This window comes from Hyaena hyaena, unplaced genomic scaffold (genome assembly GCF_003009895.1).
Source record: "Hyaena hyaena isolate Hyena2069 unplaced genomic scaffold, ASM300989v1 scaffold_5, whole genome shotgun sequence".
In the NCBI taxonomy this organism is placed as follows: Eukaryota; Metazoa; Chordata; class Mammalia; order Carnivora; family Hyaenidae; genus Hyaena; species Hyaena hyaena.
This window is the reverse complement of record NW_024080637.1, coordinates 192,984-219,849: the sequence shown is the minus strand read 5'-3', so window position 1 is coordinate 219,849 and position 26,866 is coordinate 192,984. Positions and strand designations below refer to the sequence as shown.

At 38.8% G+C, this 26,866-nt stretch overlaps 1 protein-coding gene across 4 annotated transcripts in view; it reads left to right on the top strand.

The window, feature by feature from the left end:
* The window catches only part of NFIA (nuclear factor I A), a 370,202-nt gene that overhangs the window by 164,780 nt on the left and 178,556 nt on the right, over positions 1 to 26,866 (top strand). For all 4 annotated transcript variants that reach the window (XM_039238382.1, XM_039238388.1, XM_039238398.1 and 1 more), the window contains one exon: positions 23,927 to 23,992. In XM_039238382.1, coding sequence (XP_039094313.1) covers positions 23,927 to 23,992 — 66 coding nt within the window. The remainder of the gene's footprint in view (positions 1 to 23,926; positions 23,993 to 26,866) is intronic.

Here is a 26,866-nt window from a genome sequence, read left to right as displayed (position 1 = left end):
TCTTTTAATAACTTAGCTCTGGCTCACTTTTCTTTTGCATATGAAATTAATTTACTAAAGTGTGTGTGTGTGTGCGCGCGCGTGCGCAAGTGCGTGTGTGTGTGTACATGCCATAATGCACACACACATCTATGCAAATAAAAATTTCACTGGAAAGGAAAGTCTGTGATCTCTGGGTTACTTTAAACACACACACATACACACACCTCATTGAAGTGAAAAGCCCAAGCTTGGAGTCGATCTATTTTTGAGATCCCTGTTTTCCTCTTCACGTAGCCTCAGTTTCCTCAACCTGAAATATGACAAATAATATTTACTTGCAAAGTTGCTGGGAAAGTTACATGTATGTCAAACACATAGCTTACAGTGCTGGTCATTTTTATTATTTTTAAGCAGTTAGTATATGCTTGTTGTTAACTATCATCATCATCATAGATAGACACAAGTAACACATTTATTTTAAAACTGATAATAATAAGCTAACTAATAATAAGCAGAAAGTTGAGATTAAGCTTTTTGTTCCAAAAAAATTGATCTAAAGTATATTCACATGAAAAGTGATAGTTACATTAACTTAAAAATAATAAAATATTTAAAAAATTATGACAATATTATCTTTATGATTGTTTTCAGGTGTCAAACCAACTGGTGTTAAAATGGGAAATAACGTTTTCTATTATCACAGTGAGTTTTAAAAATGTTTCACCAATCACAATTTTAAATCAAAACAGCAGTAATGATTTTCTGGCAGTTGTACAAAACGACAAAAATATAAATACAGTTTATAATTTGAAAATGCTGTTTTAGGAGCTGAGCTGTCCCATTAAGTTTGTTGTTGTCTTTTTAAATACATTCAAATCAATTTAAATATCGTCTTCTGTAACGAGTGGATAGAAATATCAATTCAGTTACCATTCTAATTACAGTAACTTTGAGGCGGTTTTCTGGTTATTTCTTACATTATTAGAAATTAGGGCTATATGAGAATGCAGGGAAAAATGTCTTTTTCAATATTGTGTCCCACCGTCAAGCATCATGCCTGTAGTAGCATCAGTGCCTGCTCATAATATCCACTCAATGACTATTTGAATTTTATTTTCTTTAGGTGGACCCTCTCAGTAGAAGCTGTATATAAATCGATTCACTAAGTCTTTATATTTTCTTTATAACCTACTGATACCTGTAGCATGTTGATTGCTCAGGGCCAATAGTTACCTGCTAGCACATCCGAAAACTTCTGTTTTTATATTGATCCCATAACCCTGGGATCATGAATTGAGCTGAAACCAAGAGGCAGATGCTCAAGCGACTGAGCCACCCAAGCGCCCCTTTATCCAGTTTTTTTTTTTTTTTAAATAACCAATCAGCTACTAGTCCCAACAGTACTGGATAAGAGTGCTTCTACTTTTCTGTTTGTATTCTTTTCAAAGTCTTAGAGATGTTCTGTTTCCTTCATCCCAAGGAAAAGTAGAGGGAATTGACAGAGTTTGTACCTTGGGATATTAGTCTCATAAAGGGCCAAGACTTGAAATTATTATGTGGGAGCTGATATTCTAAAGTTGGTCTAGTTTTGGGCTTCCGTAAAAAGACTTCAGCTCAGCCTAAGGAGATCCCAGATGGTCTGATAACAGAAATCGACTGGTAGCTTAGTGGAACAGTGGACAACATGGAGGTCCAACTGCCAGAAAGTGAGGATCCTAGAAGTTGGGTAGATCCAAGAAATAGGATCCAAGAAATAGGATGCTAATCCAGGCAGATAGTTAGCATTAGACAAGTCTGTCAGCTGTTAATGGGGGTCCAGGTGCCAACCTCGGTTTTAGTGTCAGAAGCTTGTTCTTGAGAAGGAGGGATGAAAACCAAATCAGTGTCTCCAGTTCCAGAAGAGTTTGGTACTTGACCAAGCACAGGGTTTGCACTTAAAATGGAGCCAACTGGTTGGAGAACGTGGCACAAATTACTGGTACCAGAATTGGAGCCTGAGGTCAGAGGCTAGGGGTGGCTTCATGCTGGTGAAATTAAGTTTCTCCCAGCCCCTCTTATCTCCTGAGGATGGAGATGTTTACAGACTGGGACAATTAATGCCACTGGATGTCCAGTGGTTTAACTGGGGAGAGCCAAGTGACGACTAGAAGTGTTCCAATATGGAAGAAAATAGAATCGTCTTCATGAAAACAAAACCCAACAGCCAAAAGCTGAAAGCTTTCTCAAAGAAACTACTATTTTTGAAAGGACAGTAGAAGATACATCTGTACCCTGTGTTAGAATAACCATATCTAAATAGGATAAACTCTTTGTCTTTTATTTGTTGCTGTTGTTGATTTTTGTCTTGGCATCTACTGTTGCCTGGCACCAAAAAAAAAAAAAAAAAGCAACGAGTAATTATTGGCTAATTTGACCTTTCTTGATGGCATTTGTAATTCAGATATAATCCTTCCTTAAAACAAGGATAGGCATTATTTTTTTTTAATGTGTACTATTTTTGTAAATTTGCGTTTCTATTTTCTTTGACTATTTTGTTGTTGCTGCTGCCGCTGGTGTTTTACACGGGGACATACCTACAGCTTAACTAAGGTGTCTGAGTCAGACCTATAAACATAAATGAACCTTGCCTGGGTTTATTTCATGTCTTTCATTTTACATCATTTGTGGCCCTGAAAGTGAGACTGTAATTCCCAGAGGGTTGGGACAGTTCATACAAAGGCTAGCCCACCTATGTTTATAGTAGTTCTCTATAATATAATTGTAACTAATTTCCACTGTTGTTTTTGGAGAAAACACTAGACTATAATTACGTGCTAGCACTTTTTAAACAGCTCCCTGCATTGTCATATTATTTTAAACGGGCTCTGTTTTAAAATAACGTTTCATGTTTTGATTGCAAGAGTATAGCTTACCCAGGTCTGTAGTTAACAAAATACAAGGATCTAGTAAATGATAGAGCGTCAACACAACTCTAAAAGCGTTTGTTGAACATCTCTAGCACTGCTCTAGGTTTAGAGGGGGAAAATAGAAATTCCTTGTTCTTTAATGGTTGATCAGTCCTATTCGGTAAGCTATTAAATAGAGTAGCTAAGCCCGTACATGCTAGTTATACAAATGTCAGAATGCTACATATGAAGCATATTGTATTTCATTTTTGTGGTTCACTCATAGGAAGTCTCGGAGCAGAGTTAGGGTAAAGTCCCATCTTCCAGGATTAAGAGCAGCAACAGCATCTTATCTTTTGGCAAATGTTGCCCCGTATCTTCTTCAAATGGCAGATATCTGCATTTGGTTAGTCATCTGGACACACCCTTCCCCTGCTACATTTCATTGCCATATTAGTAATAGAATTTTAGTGTTGATTTAAAAGACAGTCTGCCTTAAAGCAGATTGCATAGTTTACACACTGTGAATTGTAATTAAAGTGTAAGGGGTTCTTATTATGTCAACAACTGGCATGAGAACTCCCAAGCAGCAGGTGACCCCGAGCATGTGACGTTTGTGACAGCTAGGATCCCCTTTTCACTGGCTTAGCAATCTGAAAGTCCAAATTGAAAGAAGCCCAGAGGCTGTATATTTCATTAGATCCCAGGGGAAGTACAGGATACAGCTTCCTTCTGTTTTCCTGGGAGGTCGCCAGAAAGTTTGTAGAGCTCTGTTTCTGTCAGAGGCTCAAAAGAGAAAAGAAAAAGCACACACAAAACAAAACAAAACACCATACACACCACAAAACCATCCACCAATCACCCCTAGGACCATAAATTTGACATTTCCCACAGTCTCTCCGAGACCACAGTGTTGCTGCGTCAGCAACATGCCCATTCCTTTGAATTGTATGAAAGGAAGGCTCAGTGTTCTAGCATTTAAAAAATGTCTAGTCCTCCATAGGCAGTAATTCTTTTGGTATCAAACCATGAAAAATTATCAAGTACAAATAGCCTATGATTTGCTTTAAATACTTTTGTATTATGCATTCTGTTCTCCTCCCCTTCTAGAATGGGGTAGAGGTCCACGTTTAGAAAGATGGAACCACATGAATAATGAAAGAAATGGACCAAGGAGACATGCCATATTTATTTCAGTTCTTATTATGAGGGGTAAACTGTTTGAAATGTGGTCACATTAAAAGTATGTTACTTTAGGAGCGTCAGAACCTTTTTAGACTAGTGTTTTGTTGTATTCCACGGTGAGGACAGACCTCCCCTCCCCCGAGGTTGTAGTTTTGGTGGAAGGTTCTGGTCCTTAGTCAACTTGGTACCTGATTGGCAGTTGCTGGAGGGAGTAGAAAGGTGCATCTTTTTTCGTGTTCCTCTCGTGTTGGATCATAAGCTTCTTACTGCCACAGAGTTTTCATATCACAGGCGTGGAAACCATGGTACTTTGTTGCTTTACTTTGGTGACACAGATCCTTCAGTAGTTGATGTTGAATTTGAGACTGAAGCTTCGCACATGAACTTGATGTGGCTACTGCTAGTCTGCCCTCAGGAAGACCCAGCTTGAAGCCCCTTAGGAAGTATTCCCAGCCCTACGTATATGTAGCATACCTTTTAGTCCCTATGTGTTGTTAAATTTAAATCAGAAAAATAAGAATTCTCTGAACACAGGCTCCCGTTTTCTGGGTGCTTTATTTTTTTGGTCAAGAAAAGAGCGTTGACGGGTCGCCATTTGTGTGCTTGTGTGTGACTGTGTGTTTTGCTCATGCTGGCCTGAGAAGAGAATTTGTAAGGCTTGAGCGCGAAAGATCCACCATTTTTATAAAGTGGGTAAATAAATGAAAACTTTCCAACTTTAGAGCTGCATTCAAGGGTTGTTATTAAGGGACGACCAGTTGTTGTTTTTATAGTCCACCCATTTTAGCAAATTTGCTAATAATTACCTTCTTTTATTTGTATTTTGTATTTGTATTCTTTTATTTGTATTTTATTTGTATTTTTATGCAGCCAGAGGGAAACCTAATATCCCTAGCAGAATTTTACTTCTGTTACCCAGAGAGATAAGAGGAGAATAGGTCTGGGGCGAGGGGTGTGTGACAGAAATGTGTCTGTCTGTGGTGCCTAAGGCTAGATAACTAATCATCAATCTGTAGCAATATACATGTACAGAGCTAGGAAACTGTCCTAGGTCACAAGTTTTCTATGTTTAATTTAGCTTTTTATGTGACGTTTTCTTTCCCTCCCCTTGTGTTATCTAAATACTTAATCTTTACTCTTCATACAGCACCCTTTATCATCTGTCCTTACCTGCCTTGAAAGTGTGCAATAATACTGTTTTATCATCTGTACAAAATCACATCACTTCATGGCTATTCTCAATGTAGTCTGTTAGTAAATAGCACCTAATAAAAGAAGAATATCTATTTTTAAAAATAGGCCTTTTTCAGAACTTCTGGCTAATTTTAGAAATCGCATTGTCAACCTTAGTCCAGGTTTTTGAGAAAAGAATAAGAGTATCTGAGATTGAGCCTACATCAAGCCAAAGGTAAAAGCAATTCTGTTGAGTGAAATAGGGTGTGGCAAACAGGCTGCATATCGGAATTGGTCTCAGACCTAACAACTTTTTCAACACAGTTTCAATATAGCTGTCTCCTGAAACTCATGCCACAGTGAAGACCATGTCTTATTTTTAATGATCTAAATGTAACCTCTGATGTCCGTTTGATGTCGTTATCCTCACGGCCAGCAGCTTTACTAATACACTAGTCCAAACACGGCTATGTCACTCCTTCATGTACTTAGTAAAGTGTTCATGCTTTCGCATATACATCAAGGAGGCTTTAGTAATTATAAACCAGAGATGAAGAAGCCCATCATCACATCCAAAAAAAAATTGTCTATACTAGTGAAATAAAAGGATTTACATTAAATAAAATTTTAAGCTTAACTTTATTCCTTCTGCTACAGATAACAGGAAATGTTTTTAAAGACTGGTCCCAAAATATTTACCCAAGAATTGTCAGATTTGTCTCATGATTTCAGTAATCTGTTTCCTTTTAGAGTCTTATTTTTGTTGGCTTATGTTTCAGATATTACATTAATAAGATTATCATGAGCACGAGGTGAGACATTTGCCCATTGCTGATAAAGAGAGGGAAACTGCTCTCTCATATGTAGACATTTCATGAATTGTAGCCTTAATTGAAAAAAAAATCCAGCGTGTTTTCTTTTTTTTTTTAATTTTTTTTTAACGTTTATTTATTTTTGAGAGAGACAGAGAACCAGTGGGTTAGGGGCAGAGGGAGAGGGAGACACAGAATCCGAAGCGGGCTCTGGGCTCTGAGCTGTCAGCACAGAGCCTGACGCGGGGCTCAAACTCATGAACTGTGAGAGCATGCCCTGAGCTGAGATCGGACACTTAACTGACTGAGCCACCCAGGCGCCCCTCCAGCATGTTATCTAACTGGATTTTGTTTCTGTTAGGAAATAGAAAAGTCTGTAAACCATTTTTGGGATAGCCCTTGTTTAAAAGCCTTACCCAGCCTGGCTCCTCCCCTCTATCCCTCCATTCAAGGTCACTTACTGAGCATTTATTATGTGCAAATTTTCTTTAGGCAAGTAGGAGCCTTATGCCCTCAGGGGTTTACAGCTTGTTGGGAAGGCAGATGGGGATTATACACACAGAGAAATGATCTAGGAGCTGAGTCCCCTGTTCTTAGTAACCGGGCTGTAGGGAGCCAGAGGAAGGAGTGATTAATTCTGTCAAGAAGAAGGGAGAGGATTCTGTCTTCATCCTCTTCTATACTGAATTACCTTCTAAATTCAGGACAGGGATCTATCTGTACTGTATAAATGACTAACAGGGATCACGGAAGGATGCAGTTTTCTGTGCCTGAAGAGGGTGTTGGTGAAAACAAGTGAAAAAAAGCAAAGTCAGAATGGTACAAAACTGAAATCTTTTACAATATTTGATAGAAGGCCTTGGGTTAAGTGTTACAGTTTTAATTAATATCTTTTAATGGCAACTGAGAGTTAATAAACCCAATGGGCATTGTCCTAGTTGTCAACATGTTGCGGCCGGATAGTTGGGAGTAGCAGTGAGGGCTTGTTTGTATAATACCAGTGGGTTAAGTAAACTTTGCAGTAGTTCTGTCACTCATTCCTCAGGCAGAAGGACCTCTGACTTTGCAATAGATCATCCTGTGTTGCAGTTTTGTTTTTAAATTCAGCTAAATTTGAGCCTACTGAAAAAAACTTTTTTTAAATGGAAAAAGTTGAGTTTTTGAATCAATGAATTTGTCCAATCAGGGCAGAGGTCCGTTCCGAGCTTTTTAAACCATAGATACCTTTCACATGAAGGCTGTGTCTACGCTTTCATGGTCATGGCCCCACTGTTCTTCTTTGCATTGCTAGTTTGAAGGGCATGATGCTTGTTCTCCATATATTTTTTCAGCAAATACTTGTACCCACTTATTTTATTTTCTCAAGGAACTTTTGAGCAGATCTTTCAGTGCAATGAGCACCAGGGACTGAGTTTCTCTCTGCATTGGCACTATCCTATTCTGAGCAGCGTGGTGATTTGCTGTTGAATTCTTCAGAGGACGAATGTCCTAACTCCCTAGATCGTAGGGTTGGTGTAACATAGATGTGATGACTACAGAGCTTTGTGAGACTTTAATTCACCGCTCTGTCTCCAGTGTTCCCAAGAAGTGTTTGTTTGGCACAAAGCAGGTACTCAACACATACTTGGTTTTACTTATAGAATGATACGCTGACTGCATGATTAGAGTATATTATTAAGGAATTTTAGTTGAGCTTGCGTTTTGTTGGTTGCTAGATATGTAGTATTTTAATCAGTATAGGACAGAGTTTCATAAATTATTTCAGATTTATCAGTGACATCCGAAACCCCATTTACTCTTTTGCAATCAGTAGTTTCTTGGGACATACAGTTCTTGGAAAAACATGATTTAGACTTAAAGAATTTAGAAATTTTAGGAAAAAACTAGGTCTTCTTTACTATAATAGCCTTAAAGATGAGGAAAAGGGAGCCCAGATTTACCAACAGTTGATTCTGGATCCCAGATTTCCTAATTCTGAGCCTGGTGGGGTTTTGGGGGGTTTTTTTGGTTTTTGGTTTTTGGTTTTGGTTTTTGTTTTCTTTTTATTTTGGCTTTTTTGGATACTAAGCCAAATACCTTAAAGCTTTTCCTCTCTGTTGCTCTCACCTTTGATCTCTCATTTGTGAATACTTTCCTTAGACCAACCAGGGAATAATAAAGTACTCCAGTACAAGAGAGCTCAGAGGTGAACTTCACATGGAAATGATACAGCCCAAGCCAACAACAACAACAACAAAATAACCAAAAAAACCACCGAAAAAACCCAACCCACCCAAAAAACAAAACAAAACAAAAAAAAAACCCAAGCTGGCGATCCGCCTTCCATGCAAAGGTTATTTTTCTTATTACAACAAAACTAATTAGTGGATTTTCTAATGTAAGAAAATGTTGCTGTTAGGAAAAGTTCCTTCAGTGTGCCAGAAAGCAGATGGCGGCAGTGCACGCCGTTTCCTTTTGCCAGGTTTTGTGTGTGCTTTCTAAACCTGCAAGAGATTTTGCTTTTCCAGATTCAGACTTCTGATCTTTTTTATTTTTAAACAGAAATAGAAACTTATATTTAAATGTACTTGCATCATGTGGCCTGGTTGACATATCATGGTTGCTTGAAAATATTGAGTAACATTTGATGTTCCGCATGAGTTTCTTTCTCTAGGAGTCTCGTCGTTCCATACTTTCTCTCCTTATGGAAATCGAGTTTGTGCCTTGAGAGTGCCACAAAATGAGTTTTGGTGGGGCCCTGAAAAGCAGCGTATAAGATTTTCTTTATGGGGAAATCTTTTTTATTTTGTTTTGTTTTGCTCCCAATTACTGGGTAAATAGCAGCTTTTCTCACTAAGGTTCCTGAGAGTCTGCCTCTATTCATTATGACATCAGTGTTTGTATCGTTTTGAATAATTCATTTCCCTATCTACTACTGGTGAGATGTAACTCGCTGTTAATTTAGGATTTTCTTTTTGTCTGTTTTTTTAAAATGAAATTCCTTCCAGATATGTTTGTTTAAAGTCGTCCCTGGTGACGTCTACGCATGGCTGTACAGTACCACAATGGCAGTATTAAAACAAAGTGCTCTCTGATTTTAAGACCAGTTGGCAGAATATGTGACTGCAGTGGTGTGGATGCGAAGCTGTTTTGTATGGTAAAGACATGTACGGCTTTGGTGACTGAGACTCCAGACGTTTTCCCCTTTCTACAGGATTTCCGCTTAGAGGGAAGAAGGAAATCATGAAATCTTTAGGTTAGTTGTTAAAGTAGAAACTAAAAGTGGGAAATGTAACCGGCTCGGTGATATTTTTGAAATCATTTTGGGCGAAACGTTAACAAGAGAGAATTGTCTTCAGGGTCCCAAATGGAAAAGCCTTCCGTGCTGTTTTTGGATGGCCAGAATCAAAGGAAAGCAAAGAAGGGGTTCATTCTTCTCTTCTATCCTTCCCATGTTCAGGGGCTGCCAATACTATTGCATCCATTCCCCAGTGCTAACCTGGCAGGTCAGAGACCCTGTGTGGGGTGTTAGCCCTCTGTCACTGAATAAACTGATTTTTGCCAATAACTTTTCCCACCTCCATCACAAATAAAATTTCCTATCCCATTTGAGGAATTGCTATTTCCGACCCCTGTTCAAACGATACCACTCCTTTTGTTACTGCTGCTTTTTTCCCCCTTTTTTCCTTTTACTCTTTCTTCTTCTTTGTTTTTCCCACTTAGTATTTGTTTTTATCTTCTCTTGTAGTCACCCCCCCCCAAAAAAAAAGACAGAGTTTAGAAAGGACATTCATAGATTCCAACCAAAAATGATCTAGCCACTCTTTATTCTTTGCAGTCTTTAATCTTGACAATTGTAAATCTGAAAAGAGGGAGGTGATACTGAAGTCATAGGGAACCACAGGTCAGGGCCTTGGCTGCAGGAATGCTGTAGTGGCTTAAATGTTGCCCTATGAAGCCCAGTAGGACTAGGGCCTAGAGGTGTGGATGTGTGCACATGGAGGCATGATTGGCAGGTAGCTAGCTTTTGTTATATACGCTAGTCCCCGCGCTTCCCTATAAGTTTCTGCTTATACACAGGTTTTCATCATGCCTTAAAAAAAATAGGAAAAACCATACATCGCAGAGATTTGTCATTTTTATTGACTATAAAACAAACAGATAAGCCATTTCTTATATATAGAAATATTTACCTCCCCCATTTTCCCCTGATAGACTTTGGAAAAGGTTCTAACTTGGAAAAACTCTGTTACTATCACCAGTAGAGATGGAGGAAGTAGTTACTTTTAAGAAACAAGTAGTTTACACTTTTCTTTTTTTCTTTTAATGTTTATTTATTTTTGAGACAGGGGCAGAGCATGTGCAAGGGAGGGGTAGACGAGGAGGGAGACACAGAATCTGAAGCAGGCTCCAGGCTCTCAGCTGTCAGCACAGAGTCTGACACAGGGCTCAAACCAATAAACTGTGAGATCATGACCTGAGCCATAGTCAAACGCTTAACCGACTGAGCCACCCAGATGCCCCTTAACACTTTTCTAAATGGTATAGGGTTGAATGAGTGGAATTCTTAGTCAACATTATGAGCTACTTTGGGACTGAATAAAAGCTGAGTGCTTTTGCACACAGTAGGTGATCAGTAAATGTTTGGTGGACTGAAATAAGCAAGCATCTTCCCTCTAAAAATGATTATTAGCCATTGCTTAGAGTGGTGATGATATTTCAACAAGAAATCAGAGTCACGTTCCAATCACCAATGTAGAATTTTTGAGGAGGAGCAGCTCTTGAGATAGCACCTATATGAGACTTCCCAGACCACAGGATTTTTTAAAATAAAAATAAATCCAGGTGACAAGAAACTCTTATTTTAAAAGCACATCCTAAAGAGAGTTCATTTGGCTAATCTGACCCAAACTATTAGTAGGCATTGTATAGAAGACAATTGAAATTTAGGATTATTACTAAGCAAATTATCTTCCCTACTGAGTTATTAAAATGGATAGTTCTTATCCCTACCCTCAGTATCACCACAGAAAAGAATGTAGATTGTGTCCTAAAATGAAAACAAAACTGCAGATAAATGAACTTTACATGAAAGTGAGAGCTTTACATGAGCTCAGCTGGTACCTAACTTTGTTTAAGTAGGTAGAAACCCACAATCAATGGTGGGTTTCTGGAAGCTTTTCCAGATTTCAGAGCTACACGGGTGGATTTGTGTGATTTAATTATCTAGGGTTTTTTTTTTTTTCTTGTTACGTAGACTATTTGCAGTTTCTCATTTGTATCAAGTCACACATTTTTGAAATTTTATAATTCAGTATAGTTTTGGTTATAAAGTTCACTGACTAATCTTTTTAGCATGTTCAACTGCTCCCTGAAAGATACACAGAACTTGATGGCTTCCAAGTGTGGTTCAAACATCCAAAGCACTTGAGATTAGCACCATGTGAAGAAATTTTAAAATATTGTACTGCAATTAATTTTAAATAACTTAGCACTGCATATGTCAAAGAGAAAGCCATGATAGGATCCAAATGGAAACTCCTGAAAGTGAAATGATTCAGTACTAATTTAAATCACTTTATCTATCATAAAGACATAGAAAACATATATGATTATTTCTACTTGCAAAAGACTTGGGTGAATTTGTAGAGCATCAGATATCACTTGAGCTTTATTATGATACTGTGGGAGGTTGGAGAACCATTTTTTGGTTGGAAAAATGATAACTCTCTATACTCATGCATGTTTGTTATAGGTTCGGAAACCAAGTTATTAGGGAAAAGTTATTATCAATGTGAATTGAAACCACAACATTTTATTTTATTTATTTATTTATTTTAATGTTTTATTTATTTCTAGGAGAGAGAGAGACAGCGTGAGCAGGGGAGGGTCCGAGAGAGAGGGAGTCACAGACTGAAACAGGCTCCAGGCTCTGAGCTGGCAGTCAGCACAGAGCCCGACGCGGGGCCCGAACCCACGAACCGCGAGATCATGACCTAAGCGAAAGTCGGACGCTTAACCGACTAAGCCACCCAGGCGCCCCNAAACAGGCTCCAGGCTCTGAGCTGGCAGTCAGCACAGAGCCCGACGCGGGGCCCGAGCCCACAAACCGCGAGATCATGACCTAAGCGAAAGTCGGACGCTTAACCGACTAAGCCACCCAGGCGCCCCAAAACCACATCATTTTAAAGATTACCATGTATATTGTATTTTATATATATATATGGAAGTATATACCTTTAAACAGGTATGGTTTTTAAATCCTAGGACCTGGGACCTAGACTAAATGCTTTAAGAATACCTTATTTAGTAGCTTCTAACACACATTTTCAGGTGGTCTGGATGACATGGTGGATTAAGTTATAAAGAGAAACCATTGCTTATTCTGTGGTCAGAGTTGGCCAAGTCATTGAAGATAAACATTTGTGACTCTTAGTGGGCTATTTGTGGTCATTTATAAAATAGAGACAGTCTTTGACTTAAAATGATTAGTGCACTCATGTTATTTCTAATTGCACTTAATATGATCAGCAGTAAATAAAAAAATGTTACCCAGTCCCTTTTGATAAAATAGGGGTCCCAGGCTTGTATGCAGCCAAAGACCAGTAACTGAAGTGCTTATGATCTATTTCAAATTAGAGTTCTAGGGCTGCAAGGAATCTTTACAGGATACCTCACACCCCCTCATTCTGGTCTAGAAAGCCCCCAAATCTGACTCCTGTAGGGTCCCCAAAGCCCAAAAATCCATCTAAAAGTATCTTTTGACATCTCCAAAGACAAGCCCTGTTTTATTTCATGGCCCTAAAAGAGCTATTTTTTCACCTTCTGATTTCAGTTCCATTTCAATAAACATCTATTAGTACCTGTATGTTCTAGATACTGTGCTATCTGGCAATAAAATAATGAGGCAGGAAATAAAAGTGGGTAGTCAGTGTGATTCTTTCACCAGTTTGTATACTTTAGAAAACCTGCTTCTGTTCAGTGCGCAGAGAACTATCGCTCTGACAATTCACAAGCCATTTAAAATAATGCCATTCAGTTCTCCTCATTCCTGAAACTCAGGCGCTCAGAAGATGCAGAGAAGCAACCAGACTTGCCTGATGGTCGAGAAAGGACTCAGACCCAGGCTTGCTAAAACTTTTCCCTCTTTCACGTGTACCACAGCTGCCTCTGTTAGAGCTGTTGTTTGTATTAAAAGGAAGGACACCAGGCCTGATTAGGAGTAGCATTCGGTACTACCTATGAAATTGCTTCTACGGGGAGAATCTTACTTTAAAACACTATTTTGGTATTTTACACCATAGTTGGCAATGATAATTATACAAGCATAGCTCCCTATTTCTCTTAAAAGGACTCTGCCTAAACTTCCTATATCTCACTAGAAAAGCAAATCTCAACCATTACCCCCAACAGTTAGTATCCAGGGTACTATAAATTTTGTTACAAGGCTACCTTCAGTGGTACTCATTCCTGCAAACAGAAAGAGAATAAAAGCAGTTACAAATGTGTACAGTAGCATGTTGCTGTACGTTGATTTCACCAGGAGACAGGACTTAATCAAGAGGAGATGCCAGAGAATCTTGATTGTATTATTATTATCCAGATAGACTGAGTGCCCCTTCTAAAATTTTGTGTCTCTTGGGGCGCCTGAGTGGCTCAGTTGGTTAAACATCAGACATCAGCTCAGATTATGATCTCACCATTTGTGAGTTTGAGCTCCACATCGGACTCTGTGCAGACAGCTCAGAGCCTGGAGCCTGCTTCGGATTCTGTGTCTCCCTCTCTCTCTGCTCCTTGTCTACCCGTGCTCTCTCTCTCTCTCTCTCTCAATCTTTCTCTTATCTCAAAATTAACATTAAACTTTTAAAAAAAATTTGTGTCTCTTGGTAGACAAGGTGAAAGGCACACAGTAGATGCATTAATGAATGCAGTGAATTAATGAATGGAATAGGAGGCCCAATGACGAGGAACTAAAAGGAAGCAGTACTCCTCAGGAGAATGTTCCAGGGTCATTTTTCCCTTTGATTGATTAAGGGTAGTGGTGTGAACATTACTAACACTGCAGAATCACAGACTTGTCCAAAATCTCTAGTTCTATCTATCTCTCCACAGAGGTGGAACTCAGCATGCACTGACAGACAGGCCTGTTTGCTCAAATGTTTCAGGGAAAATACCAAAAAGAAACAAAAGTCCTGCCCCCCAAACTTCCCTTATTTACCCAACCACAGAATCGTTAACCTTCTCACAAAGGCATCTGCATTTTTTTCTAGGCAAATTGTTACAATGTCATTCTCACTCCCATTCATTCGTAGAATTACTTTCTGGTACGAATGTGACAGGGGCCAGTCATTTGAGAGTTCGCTTGTACAGTCAGTGGATCTAAATCTCTTCCCCTTGAGTGTTTCTACATGCATCTCATCCCTCACCTCTTCCCTACCACCCATTCTTAATCCCCTTTCCTCCGTTTTGCCTTTCCAAGCAGGAAAATGTCACAACACACCCCACCACCTTGTCATCCCAAATTCCATGGGAGCCTGAGCTTTGGGGGTCTTCTTCATGAGGCTTTAACCTGACTTTTAGACAGTAGTCATTATCTTTGTCTAAAGGTCATAGCTAAATTGAATAAAAGGAAAGCTGTGTTTTCCTGTCGATGCACAAAGGCAGTATTGACTTCCCTAATCCAGTTTGCTGAGGGGTGAAAGAATTAAATTAGATATCTAAGCACAGAAATTGAGAGCCTTTGAAAACAAAGATAAGGAGACAAGACTGTATTTTCCCTTTTCCTGGGAGCTCTGGACTCAAGATTTTGCAGGTGTGTCACCTGATCGCGGCTTGCGTCGATCAAAACTCTGCCAATGCATATTTAATTAGCAAGAGGACCCTGGATGCATTATAGCCACCATCCCAATATTGAATGGACTGTCGGACTTTCTGCACACTTCACCCCCACCCTCCCCTCCAGCCATGCGCCCTCCCTTGCCTCCTTGTTTGGGAAGCTTCTGCATTTTGTCTGAGCAGCTAAAAAGTTTCTTTGTTTTTAGCTGCTGATGCATACAGCATCACTGAGGAGAATACAAACAAGTCCAGTCCTAAAGTGTTTATTTTGTCTAGGAAGACAAGCTAGACCAATTCGATTCCTTTGGTAAGATATTCAAACCCTGTAGAAAACCAACAAGAAAAACGAAGAGAAAAGAAGTACACTGTTCAATACTCCATGTATAGATTTTTTTAAGTTGGCTTTATTACCATAAAAAAAAAGAGGATCCCAGGATAAATAATAATAGTATTAAAGAATAAATTCATTTTTCTTATGATAGAAAAGAATTTTCTTTTCAAAAAATCCGTTTGTTTTTTTTTATCACTAGGTAGGGCATATTAGCAGTTTTTTTTATTTATCAGTCCAAGCTGCATGATAAAAATGACCATTCTGTCCTGAGTCTATCATGCCCTCAGGAGATCGAATGAATGTTGAAAAGCTATTTAAGGTAGAAGCTGGATGAAAAGTTGGAGTTGGTGGAATCTTTTTAAAGTTTCAAAGGTCTCATGGGAGCTTCTGTTGGTGGGGATTCTTAAAGTGACGGGAGGTTTGGAGTTTTGCCTCAGACAGGTTATTTCATGGGATTATGGTCACCGTTCATTTTCACTCAGGTTACAAAGCCCGAATACCCAGACAAGAGTGTTGTCTGATAAACAGATGTAATGCACCAAGTCTGCTTAGAATAAAGAGCAACAGACTGTGAGCACATGTTTAGGACTCATTTAAACTAATCAGCATAGTCTAGCTCATAGTTCTGTCTCTAGTCTACTTTTGAGGTAGCTTCTTGCTGGTAAAGTAACAAGGAATTTTTTTTTCTTGCTACAGTTTGCTGCAGAGACTTATGGGAAATTCATTTGCATACATCTTGTTACAAAGACTGACTACTTCCTGGCTTAGACAAAGTGTTGCCTGATAAACAGACTTAACACACAAATGTCTGTCTGGAATAAACAACGGCAAGCTGAGATTTACATTTCCATTATCAGAGATAATCTCTTTCCCAGTATATGGGAATTAAGAACCTTTTCTTTAAAACCAGGTCTGTGATGCTGATGTTTTATACCAGAATCACATCATGCGTGGGTTGGGACTGATTTTTAAAAAGAAACAAAAACTCATTTGGAAGGGAAGATTTATATTGTAGTGGTAAATGTACATTTGGGGGAGAAGAGGACCTAATAGTTTTAAAACCAGGCTTTCCTGTATTACTTTATTTGTTCTCTCTAACAATCCTGTTAAGTTCAGCACAGTGGTAGTTAGTGTCCCCATTTCGCAGATGAAGAAACTGAGATCCAGAGCAGTTAAATTATATAGCTGCGACTTTTTAAGGCACCGTTTTTTTAATCATTCCGTACTCCTTTTGGTAGTGAATTATGAATGCAAGAAAAGCTAATATTTAGTGTATATCCTAAACTTAAATAGCCTGGTTCTCCTTAACAGAGGGCATTTTGTTATTGTAATGAATTTCTTTATAGATATTCAGATACAGGAGAATAATGCATATGGACTACCTCACTTTCATTTGACATGTTTGTTTTTATAACATGAAAATACACATGACATTTTCTGTTTTAAGTTGTGTAGATAACTACGGGAGTAATCTTCAAGTATATATTCTTCTGTTTAAGAACGCCAACTGCTTATTGTTATAATGAATTTTGTTTGTGAAAAAAGTGACTAAAAAGGGATGTGAGGGCTTTTTGAGCGGGTCTTTGTTTACACGAGTGGGTAGGTGAGCAGGTTGACACGGTAACCTTGGAGTTCCGAATCGATCAACAGGTTACCATCATATTTCCTGTTGTGGGAAAAACAAAACTCAAAATGATTATCTAAATACTATAGCTTATTTTAGTCACGGACCCTTGTCGAAGAAAATGTAAGAAATCACAAATTTAGCATCATGCTTGCATATCTTTTAGACTCCTATTCTTGCCATCGACTTCATTTATAAGTTCATTGAAAAAGCTGATCATTACTTGAAATCAGCCTCATGCAAAGATTGAAGGTTTAGGATTGAGTCATTTTGTCGTTACTTTCAGAGTGACTGAATTTGTAATTTTTAAAGCTTAGAAATGATTCCCCCTCGCTGTCATAACACAATAGTTACGCCATTTTATTTTTTTCTCAACGTGTTAAAACTGTATCATTCCGCAACCTCCTTGTGCACATAGAAAAATAACACATTTATGAGTAGGTGATAAGACAGTTGACTCACCCTTCATCCTAACGGCCTCATCATCATACACAGTCCCGACTAAACAGATGGGCTCTGAATACCAGTACTAATGCCAAAAACTCTAATTCCTGCAAACTTAATATTTCACAAATTTGCCTTCAGAAAGGCATTAAAAAAAGTTTCAAGGGACAAAATGATAGTAACCTAGATTATATAACACTCTTAAGTATGCCCTAAAACTGCTGTCCAGGGGAGTGGCGAAGAGGTGGAGCTCCCAGGGTGGCTGGGGGAGCACTTCCAAGTCACCGCCGCATGAACACAGCATTCCCCTCCCACCCTCGTCCTGGGTCTGGATTAGAGGAGGAAAAGACCCACTTGTGCACCCTAGCCTAGTTCTTTTGGAACGAGTTGTTTTTCCTCTGCTACGTCTCGCCATCTCCCTTCTGGTGAGGAACTTTCTCTGCCGCAGTTCAATTACTGTGGTTATCAGGCACACATATCCATGCGAACACGCCATTTCAGCTGACTGGGAAAGTTATGGAGATCAAAGTTTGTATTTTAAAGACAATAAAGATAAGACTTCCCATTTAAAGGACTGTGGGATGTTTCCATTTTTAAAGCTAAGAAAACCTTTATGGTGTGGCTCACTTTTATGATTTATCTGTGTTAAAAACTAGGTTGTTGTATGTTAATTTTTCATTAAGTGAGTCACAATTGGGTACATCAATTGACATTCAATTTTGGTTTGGTTATTCAGTGAGCTTAGAGGATCTGGAAAGCTAATAATAATTGAGGCCCCAGATTGAATGATGGTATTATAAATTTCTGTTTGTTCTTCTCCAGACCATGATGGATAATGTTAGATTTAGCCGATGGTATTGTATCCATCAGCGTTCACATGTAAGCTACAAATTGTATCTTCATATGTGCACCTATACACTGACATTCTACATTCTCAAATAAAGGTTTTTCAAACATTTTCTTACACTTTAAAGTCATGGTGATACTCGGAAAAAAGTAGTCTTAAATATTATAAAGTCTTATTTCTTTTATCACTGTAGCCAAAATATGACTAATAAACAAATGGGACTATCTTAGCCATTTGACTTTCCGGATTTCTTTACTATCATAATGTGCTATGATACTGGATGGTCACAGTAGAGTGATTCTAAACCTTGAAGTAGGGGTGCCCGGGTGGCTCAGTTGGTTAAACCACATCTGATGTCAGCTCAGGTCATGATCCTGTAGTTTGTGGGTTGGGCCACCGCATTGGGCTCTGTGCTGACAGCTCAGAGCCCGGAGCCTGCTTCAGATTATGTGTGTGTCTCTCTCTCTGCTCCTCCCCAGCTCATGCTCTGTCTCTCTATCTCTTTCTCTCTCAAAAATAAATAAATCCTAAAAAAATAAATAAATAAACCTTAAAGTAGCAATTAGAAGAATTCTTTTTCTATTATAACATCATTGATGTAGACAAATGAATCTTGGTGTTCTTTGGCCCGACTCTTTGTAAAGAACTCTGGCTTCCTAAACCATAAGAAACAAAACTTAACCCAAATTTTGACTGTCTTTAAGGGCTACAGTTGTGGATTGTAACAGTTATATTTAGAGTATAATCACCCCCATTCCTTATTTTCTTTTCTTCCAGAAATGCTCCTAACTCTTCATTTATTTGCAGCAAAGTACACATTCCTGTCTTCGCCTTTTCTTTACACATCACAACTCCAAACTCTGTTAAGGTGGAATTTTCACTTTCTTTCTTTCATTTGACTAACTTATTTATATTCCTTGATTCCTTCTGGCTTCTTCGTATCACCTTTACATTAGGAGATTTAGAACTGGGCACAGAAGCTTAACAAAGGCTTTTCAAACTTCATTTGTAGCCAAATCATTATGCAGGTCAGGAGGTTGAAACTTAGGCTAAATTATTTTTCTAGTGGAACCAGAATTTGTACTTTTATGGTCCATCGACTTCTGTTGCTATCATGTTAACTGAATAGGAATCACACTGGTCTGTTTCAGGGTGGAAAGGGCTCCTCACCACTGCACGGCTGTTCTTCTTTATCAGCTGTTTGCAGCAGCTAGGATGCTGATACACTCTTCAGGTGTTAGAAAATGGCAGATTCCTCATGGCCCTATATTCTTTGCATGTGTGAAAAGGTCCTCTGCCGTCCATCGTTTCAGACTGCACACATTTCTGGGAGGCACCTGTGTGTCAGACACTGTCCTCCGCTCTTGTTATTCCGAGGAACCTCTCGTGGTGTGTCGGCCAGGGGATTATAGGAAGTGATTGTCTGCAACTTCTAAACACGGGGCAAGATTTCTCACCCAAGAACCAGAGGGGAGTGTCTGTCTCTCTCTTACGAGGTCCCACGAAGAAAAGTAAAGTCCTTTTCTGCCCTCCTTCCTCATTTTATGAGTCCCAGTCTCCTTTTAGGTGTGAATTTCGTATGTTTTCCAGTTGCTGGCAGTGGCCCAGTGTTAGAAAGCTGAACGACAGGTTTATCTTACTGAAAATTCATCTCTTTATTTCAGCAGTTAGTGAATCATTGGGCAGGCCAGGCACTCTTGGAAGGTACTGGGGATAAGACAAGAATAAGACAGAAACTCTTTTTTTTTTTTTTTTTTAATATTTATTTATTTTGGGGAGAGCGCAAGCAGGGGAGGGACAGAGAGAGGGAGACAGAGGATCCCAAGCAGGCTCTGCACTGACAGGCTGACAGCAGTGAGCCCAATTTGGGGCTTGAACTCACCAACCACAAGATCGTGACCTGAGCTGAAGTCAGACACTCAACTGACTGAGCCACCTAGGTGCCCCAGAAAGGAACTTTTTTCTTCTGGAACCCAGATTCTCATAGGAGATCATTTAAGTTCACCTTAGTATAACATAGCATAAATCACACCATAAGAGACATATGAACTGTTGAAATGAAAAGTTGAACGTTAAGTCGAGCACAGGGAAGATATAGCCATCATTCCACCTTTGCTTCATGCCTAAAGAACATAAACTACATGGAAGTGATATCTGTATTTTTTTTCCCTGCCCAGTTTTAGCATATTGACATGTTTCTGTCATTCTTCCCCTTTTCCAAAAGGAATGTTCTCTGGAAGTCCACGCTGAGGGGGAGCAGAACTGAGGTTGGGGCAACTGAATAAGTGGATAAGTAGCAAGTCCAGTACCCGGCTTCTGTTCTTGCATTGCACAAGCTTATGGAAGCAGAGACTAATACGTAGGCATTAGGATTTATTTTATTCCTTTCCCCAGTGATTATATTGATAGTGAAATATCTTTGTCTGAGTACGCCCGCAATATAGCTGTAGGCGCCATAAAAATGCACAGATAGATGGCTACCAGTTCAATTAAGAGATCTCAACCCAGCCTCCTATATGCAAACCCTGTATATTTTAGGTTTAAATTTCTGCTCATAAATTTTTTAAAAACCCAAAGAAACATTGCTTTTCAAGGTTAGGATGAAGTCTCAGATTCCTTAAACAAAAAGCAAGTCTCTAGATGGGGAAAAAAAATTGATGACCCTAATGTACTTCCTTACAATAGCATTTCCAACTCCATCATTTAAACATACTTTAAATAATATTCTCTTCATTGTAATATACAGATCTTCTGGCTTCCAACCAGGGAACCAGAGGAAGTCACTGCCAGATATGAGATAGAAGCTATGAGATATGGCATCCAATTCCATGCTGCTGTATCTGTTTTCTGGGGCCTCCAATTATTTCCGGAGGTGGGAATCAACCGATTATGTGATAACTGTCCAAAGAAAGTAAACCACGAAGCTAACCTAGGCTTCTGACAGGTCCCTACCAAGTATAAAAGAGAAATTAATTGTTAACCTTCATGATAGCATTTTAATGTAAATGCTTATGAAAGAAATCGTTCCATTTATATCAGTTGCATAGAGGTAGACATTAACTTGTAATTTTGGTCGTCAGGTTGGCTCCATACTTAACAGCATCCGTGACCTTTTGCAATACCCGGGAAGGTGGCCGTGCATCCTCAGCTTAGAACAGCCCCGGGACTGGCTAGTCTTGTTCCTTGTTGGTTCGAAAAAGAAACGGCATGAAACAGCCTGTGGTAGGAAATAATGACAGAAAATTTTCGATTATTTACATTTTCTTGTAGACCTTTGGCTCTGCCTGTCCCTTACCAGGATGGTGTGCTTTAGTGTGCTGTCCTCAGTGGATAGCAGTGTCTCCAGCTTCTGAATAAAGCTGGAGACATTAAATTCCATTTTCAATTTGGCTAGATGCCCCCTCAGTGTATGTATCTGAGCTTTCACAAAAGCGCTTCGGCCCCTTTCTGACCAACTCTCAGTCTTTTCTTGCCTCTCAGTCATTTGCTGTTTACTTGCTTCTTTTTCTGAGGCCTGGAATTTTCAACTTTCTTTGAACATACACACAGCCATCTTCTGTTGCCGTCCATGTTTTCTCTGATCAGATTCTGTTTTTATAAAGATTGGTCAACCAAATGTCAAAGAAAAGAGAACAAAGAAGTCCACTTCTCTATTATTAAAATACATTTTTTGATTTCTTTATCCTCCTTGCCTTAATATTAGTGGATAAGTTTCAGAAAAGTAATTGACTCTCGCATATTTAAATTAATTGAGATAAAAAATGTTTTCCATTTTGTTCATGAAGAAGTGATTGATTGTAAAGATACACCTCAGAGAAGAATGTCGTTGGGCTGAGCTCTCATATTTGGAAAGTTAGGTTTGCTAGTATTACTGTAACATTAATGTGCGGTTTGGCAGAATTTTGTGTATCCTTTCTGGGATCTGATCAGGAAGCATTTCAACTTTCCTTAAAACAAAATTTAAGTTTTCTTTTAATTTTAATTATGGATATTAATGGTTTAAAATATTCTAGGACAAAAATAATAAAAGTACGCCTGTCTCCTAAAACATGTTGAAATACTTCTTAGAATATTTAATTTGTAATTTTTAATGGCAAAACGGCAGGATCTTTCTTTAGAAAAAGAGAAGATAGTCATGCCATATTTTTTAATTGCTTGCTATAAAAGTAATAGTGATTTATGGAGTTAAAATTTCAAATATGGTCCAATATAAATTTGCATTTCCAATTTTCAGTGCAGGCTCCATACTTAACTTGGGGGATCATTCTGAGGGGTTTCTCTGAAGCTCTTTTGACCTGTCCTGCTTTTGTGTGTGTGTCTTCACTCTGACAATTGTTACAAATGATAAAAGCTATCATCACTTTGCCGGACTTAAATAAAAACTCCCATCTTCACATCTTTTTTTATTTGCACCTCTGGAACAACATAAAATGTTTGCTATAGTCACCAGGTTAATTAAGATCATTTGGAAACTTAAAGGTAGACATTTTCCTCATCGCTATCATTAAAATCCTCATTTGCTTAAAAGCAGAGAGCCTTTCTAATGTAATAAATTAGCATTTCTCAACCTAGGATCACTAGGAGCACTACTTCCTTTTTGCAATATCTCCAAGAAAGAGAATAGTAATGCTTATAACTCTGTTGAAACAGAAGTAATATTTTCAGTTTAATCACAGTTAAGCGTCATGAACTTTGTGATCTTGCATTGAACTTCTTGCTGAAATGTGGTCAAACTTTAGACAGACAATTCTAACCCTGTGAAGCCCAGGTAAAGCTAATAGCCAGACTTTCCATAGATAGAGAGGTTTATCTTTTTTAAAAAAAAAAGTGGTTTTTTTGTTTGTTTTTACATCATGTTATATACCATTTCAAGTCTCAGAATGTTTCACATTACAAAAGTTTACCCTGGAAATATTTTGCCTGATTTTTGTCTCCTCTCTTCAAAAAGTGTCTACGTATGTTTACTTCTGATTCTGTGAAATTCCTTTGCTCTAACTAAATTTTATCTCATTTTAAAATTAAATGTTATTTTTTCAAAAATTATCCCATTTAGAAATAAATTGAATTAATCTTTTTAGTTTGGAAAATAATTATATTTTTTTAAATAAAAAATAAATGGAATTCAGAGAAGGTGTGCAAGAACCTGTTTTTGCTAATAAGCCCTCTTAGGAGGTCCCAAAGGCATCGGTACGAGAGGAAAAGGATACTTACAAAGTGAGGAAACATGTATTTTTCAGGAAAGATGCCTTTGACTGATTTCAAGTAAATGCGCTAGAATATTAGGACTCTCGTATTTAATGGTGTTAGTCTGCATAGTCTGTTGCTAGAATACAGAGCTAAATATCAACAGAACTTGTTACTGTTGTTTGGGTTGCTTTTATATACCAGCTTCAAAATATGTTTTGACACTTTATTATGTTCTGAATCAAGCTTCAGATGTGTGTAATGAAGGATGAAGTCTTTATCAGACTCTAGTGTATAAATAATGGAGAAGAGCAGTTTGGAAATGGGTTCTCTGTAAGAGGATGGTTTCTGAGGAGTTTCAAGTTAGGATCTGGCACAAGCCAAACGCCACTGGAGGCGTACCCAGAATGGAGCGTCCTCTCTAAAGGCAGGGCTGCCGCCGCCACTGCTTTCCTCTCCTTTTTATCCCTGCCCCGTACCTTATGTTTTCCTTCATCTTATCATTTCTATAACCTTCTAACCTATCATTTCTAACCTTCTCATTCCTACTTTACATGCTGGACCTTTTGAGAAAGTCTGGCACCTCTGCTCCACTTTTCCCTCACAGTCCCTGTAATTGTTGGCTGTATTTTTTATGTTTTTCAGACTCCAGTCAATCTGAAAGTCCCAGCCAGCCAAGTGACGCTGACATTAAGGACCAGCCAGAAAATGGTAAGTGTAGTTGGGGACTCTAGCGGCAACTGCTTTCAGAGTCCCACGGTAGCCAGGAGCCAGCCGATTACAGGGATTCCGGGTCTGCTCGATGGACAGCTCACAGGAGGAAGGAACAACTCTGAGGACTCAGGGAGTTCTCTGGATCGTTCTAGCAGCCCCAAACCTTCCTCCACCCCGCTCTCCGACACCATCAGAGTTCTTGTGAGAACCGGACCATGAGAGGTGGGGTTGCTTTACCAAGTCAGAATCTTCTACGGCCCAAGGGAGGAGCCACAGCCCGTTGGTTTCGTTTTAGTTCCTTCTAAGGTGGCAGATGCCCTGCGATCTTCTTCCCTGGTGATTTAAGGTCATTGACTGACAAATACTTCTGTGCTTTTCGGAGCTCAGCCCTTTCCTAATTGCTTTCAGAAAACGGTCTCTGCCTTTGAAGGATTTTCCACTCTGAATGGTCTGAAATAAAGCAGTACATGGTGGCGGCATTAAACTCCTAAATTGCAGAATTACATAAATTTTCTGTGGCAGAAACTTGATTAACATAGAATGCACACACTTTCTATACAAATATGATCGTACCCGGTAAAATACTAAATTTGTGGTATGTGCTCCGAGTACAAAACAGATGGCCATAGGCTGGAATTTAAGATGGAGTAAAACCATCGGCTTCACTAAAAACTGAGAAGTGAACCGGCAGTGCCTCTCACATACGAAACACTGTACTGTGTACTTTTATAGATACATCTCCTGTGATTCCAAAGTACTCCTCCTCAGTGATAGCACTGAAAGCCCTACTGGTGAGGCTTGACCTTGACCTTGAGTGGCCTGTGAAGGGCATATGGCATTGCGGTTAAAAGCTCAGCCTGTGGCATCAGACCTGCATTCAAATTCTGCCTCTTCTGTTTCTTACCTGCGTAATATTGAACAGGTTATTTAACCTCTCAGGGCATATATTTATTCCTCATTTTTAAAATAGATATATAATAGCCTACCTGTTGAAGAACTAAATAAGACAATAGATCATTGATAGTAGGTAATAATAGCCTACCTGTTGCAGAACTAAATAAGACCTACATATTCCTATCGTTTACTAAAACTTGTTGGCTCTTCAATATTACTCATTATTTTTCTTGTCGTTACCATCCTTACCATACTTGTTTTTCATCTACTTAGAACAACCTCATTCCTGTAGTCCCACTTGTCCTATACATTTTTCCATGTTGATCTCCATCTGATCTTTTGGAATAGACAGGTAGACTGAAATCTGTCAGTATTGTGGGGTGGAGGATTTTTACCACGTTAGATATCCTCTAACTAATTTTATAGGATTTGTTTCATTTCACAAGCCTGGCAAATTCCTCATATCATTGCTAGATTCTTGCATTAAATATGGACTCTATTTTCCCTTCTCATTCTGGTGTTTTAGTGGTATTTTCCTGATCAAAGTTGTCTTTTCAAAGTTGTCTTTTCATAGCAAGCATAAAAAAAGAGGGACCCCTGAAGTCTTGTTTTTAGTATCATAAATAGCTCTATCTTATTTTCTGTTGACATTTTAAGGTGACATTAGCTTCATCATTTATTTCCCCTTGACTTCTAGGGGATACCTTGAATGTTTCATTTTTCATAGATTATATTTCTATATAATCTGCCTGGAGTTGTGTCCAGAGATACTCATTTTATTCTCATTTCATTTTTTAAGAATTTGTGGGTTGTATGGGTCTGTGGTTTGCGTATGTAGGTCTGGCCGCCCCTCTAGCAGGCCTGCGATTCATCTGTCTTCATAAAATGGCCGACAAGCTGTTCACATGCAAATATAAATTGAGAGCACGAGAGGCTGGCAGTGCCTTTCTGGAGCTGCCTGCAATGCCGATACTGTGCGCTTCCCATTCCAAAAAGCAGCCAGGATTGAGCCTGGATTTTTCGGCCAAAGGCACAGAGCTATTAGCCAAGTTCACTTTTAACCCCAAATTGCTCGATGCTACTTCAAGGATCCACGATACTAGTTTTGGCGGAACGTATGTGAGTTCAAAACAGCATTAAGATCTAGAGGAGAAAAGTCGTAAGTTCCTATGTTTCAACTGCCTGTTTATGGCAAAGAAAAAAAGAAGTCAAAGCTGCTTTGTCTCAGAGTAACTCCACCTGAAACAGCCTAGAGGAATATCCGACTCCTCAGTTTCCTCTACCTGCTGTTTGTCCATCTCAGATGAAGTTATTGGAGGAAATGGGATTTTCTTTCTTTTCTAAAGATACACAATCCCTAGAGGAAAATAAATGAAGAGCTCAGGACCAGGTATTTACATGCATTAGTGAACTTTGCAGTGTTGCTTTGACCAAGAGCGATTTTCCTTTTTCATTACCCAGGTTATGGCTGACAAGTTCCTGAAAGGTTTTCATTTGTTTGTTTCATTTTTGTTTTGAAAAAGGCAGCTCTCATCAGTGTATCAACCAGCCTCTAAGAACTTTGAGAGTCTTGGTGGGTGAAGAAGGGACAGACTCTGGTCTTCAAATAAAGCGGGAATGCATTACTCCTTTATGGATGTATGCGAGGGGAAATCATATTCTTTTCATCCTAGCTCTTGAGGAGAAAGGTAATGGGAAACGAATGGTATTTTCCTAGTAAACCATGGAGAATGAATAGACAAATGGTAACATGCCGTTTCATCCAAAACCATAAACTAGGCCATGTAACTTTACCTAAAGTGGATGCAGCTGTTTCTTCCCTGTCCAACTAGTCTGGTTTTTCCTGTGGAATTTTTGCTTTCTTTTCTTGTACTCCCTTAAGACTCAACTGTAAAAGAAAACAAATCTTTGTCCAATTAGAGTATTAGATGGGAATTTTGAAGGAATTATTTGAAGCCCAGAGATAAAATAACAGAA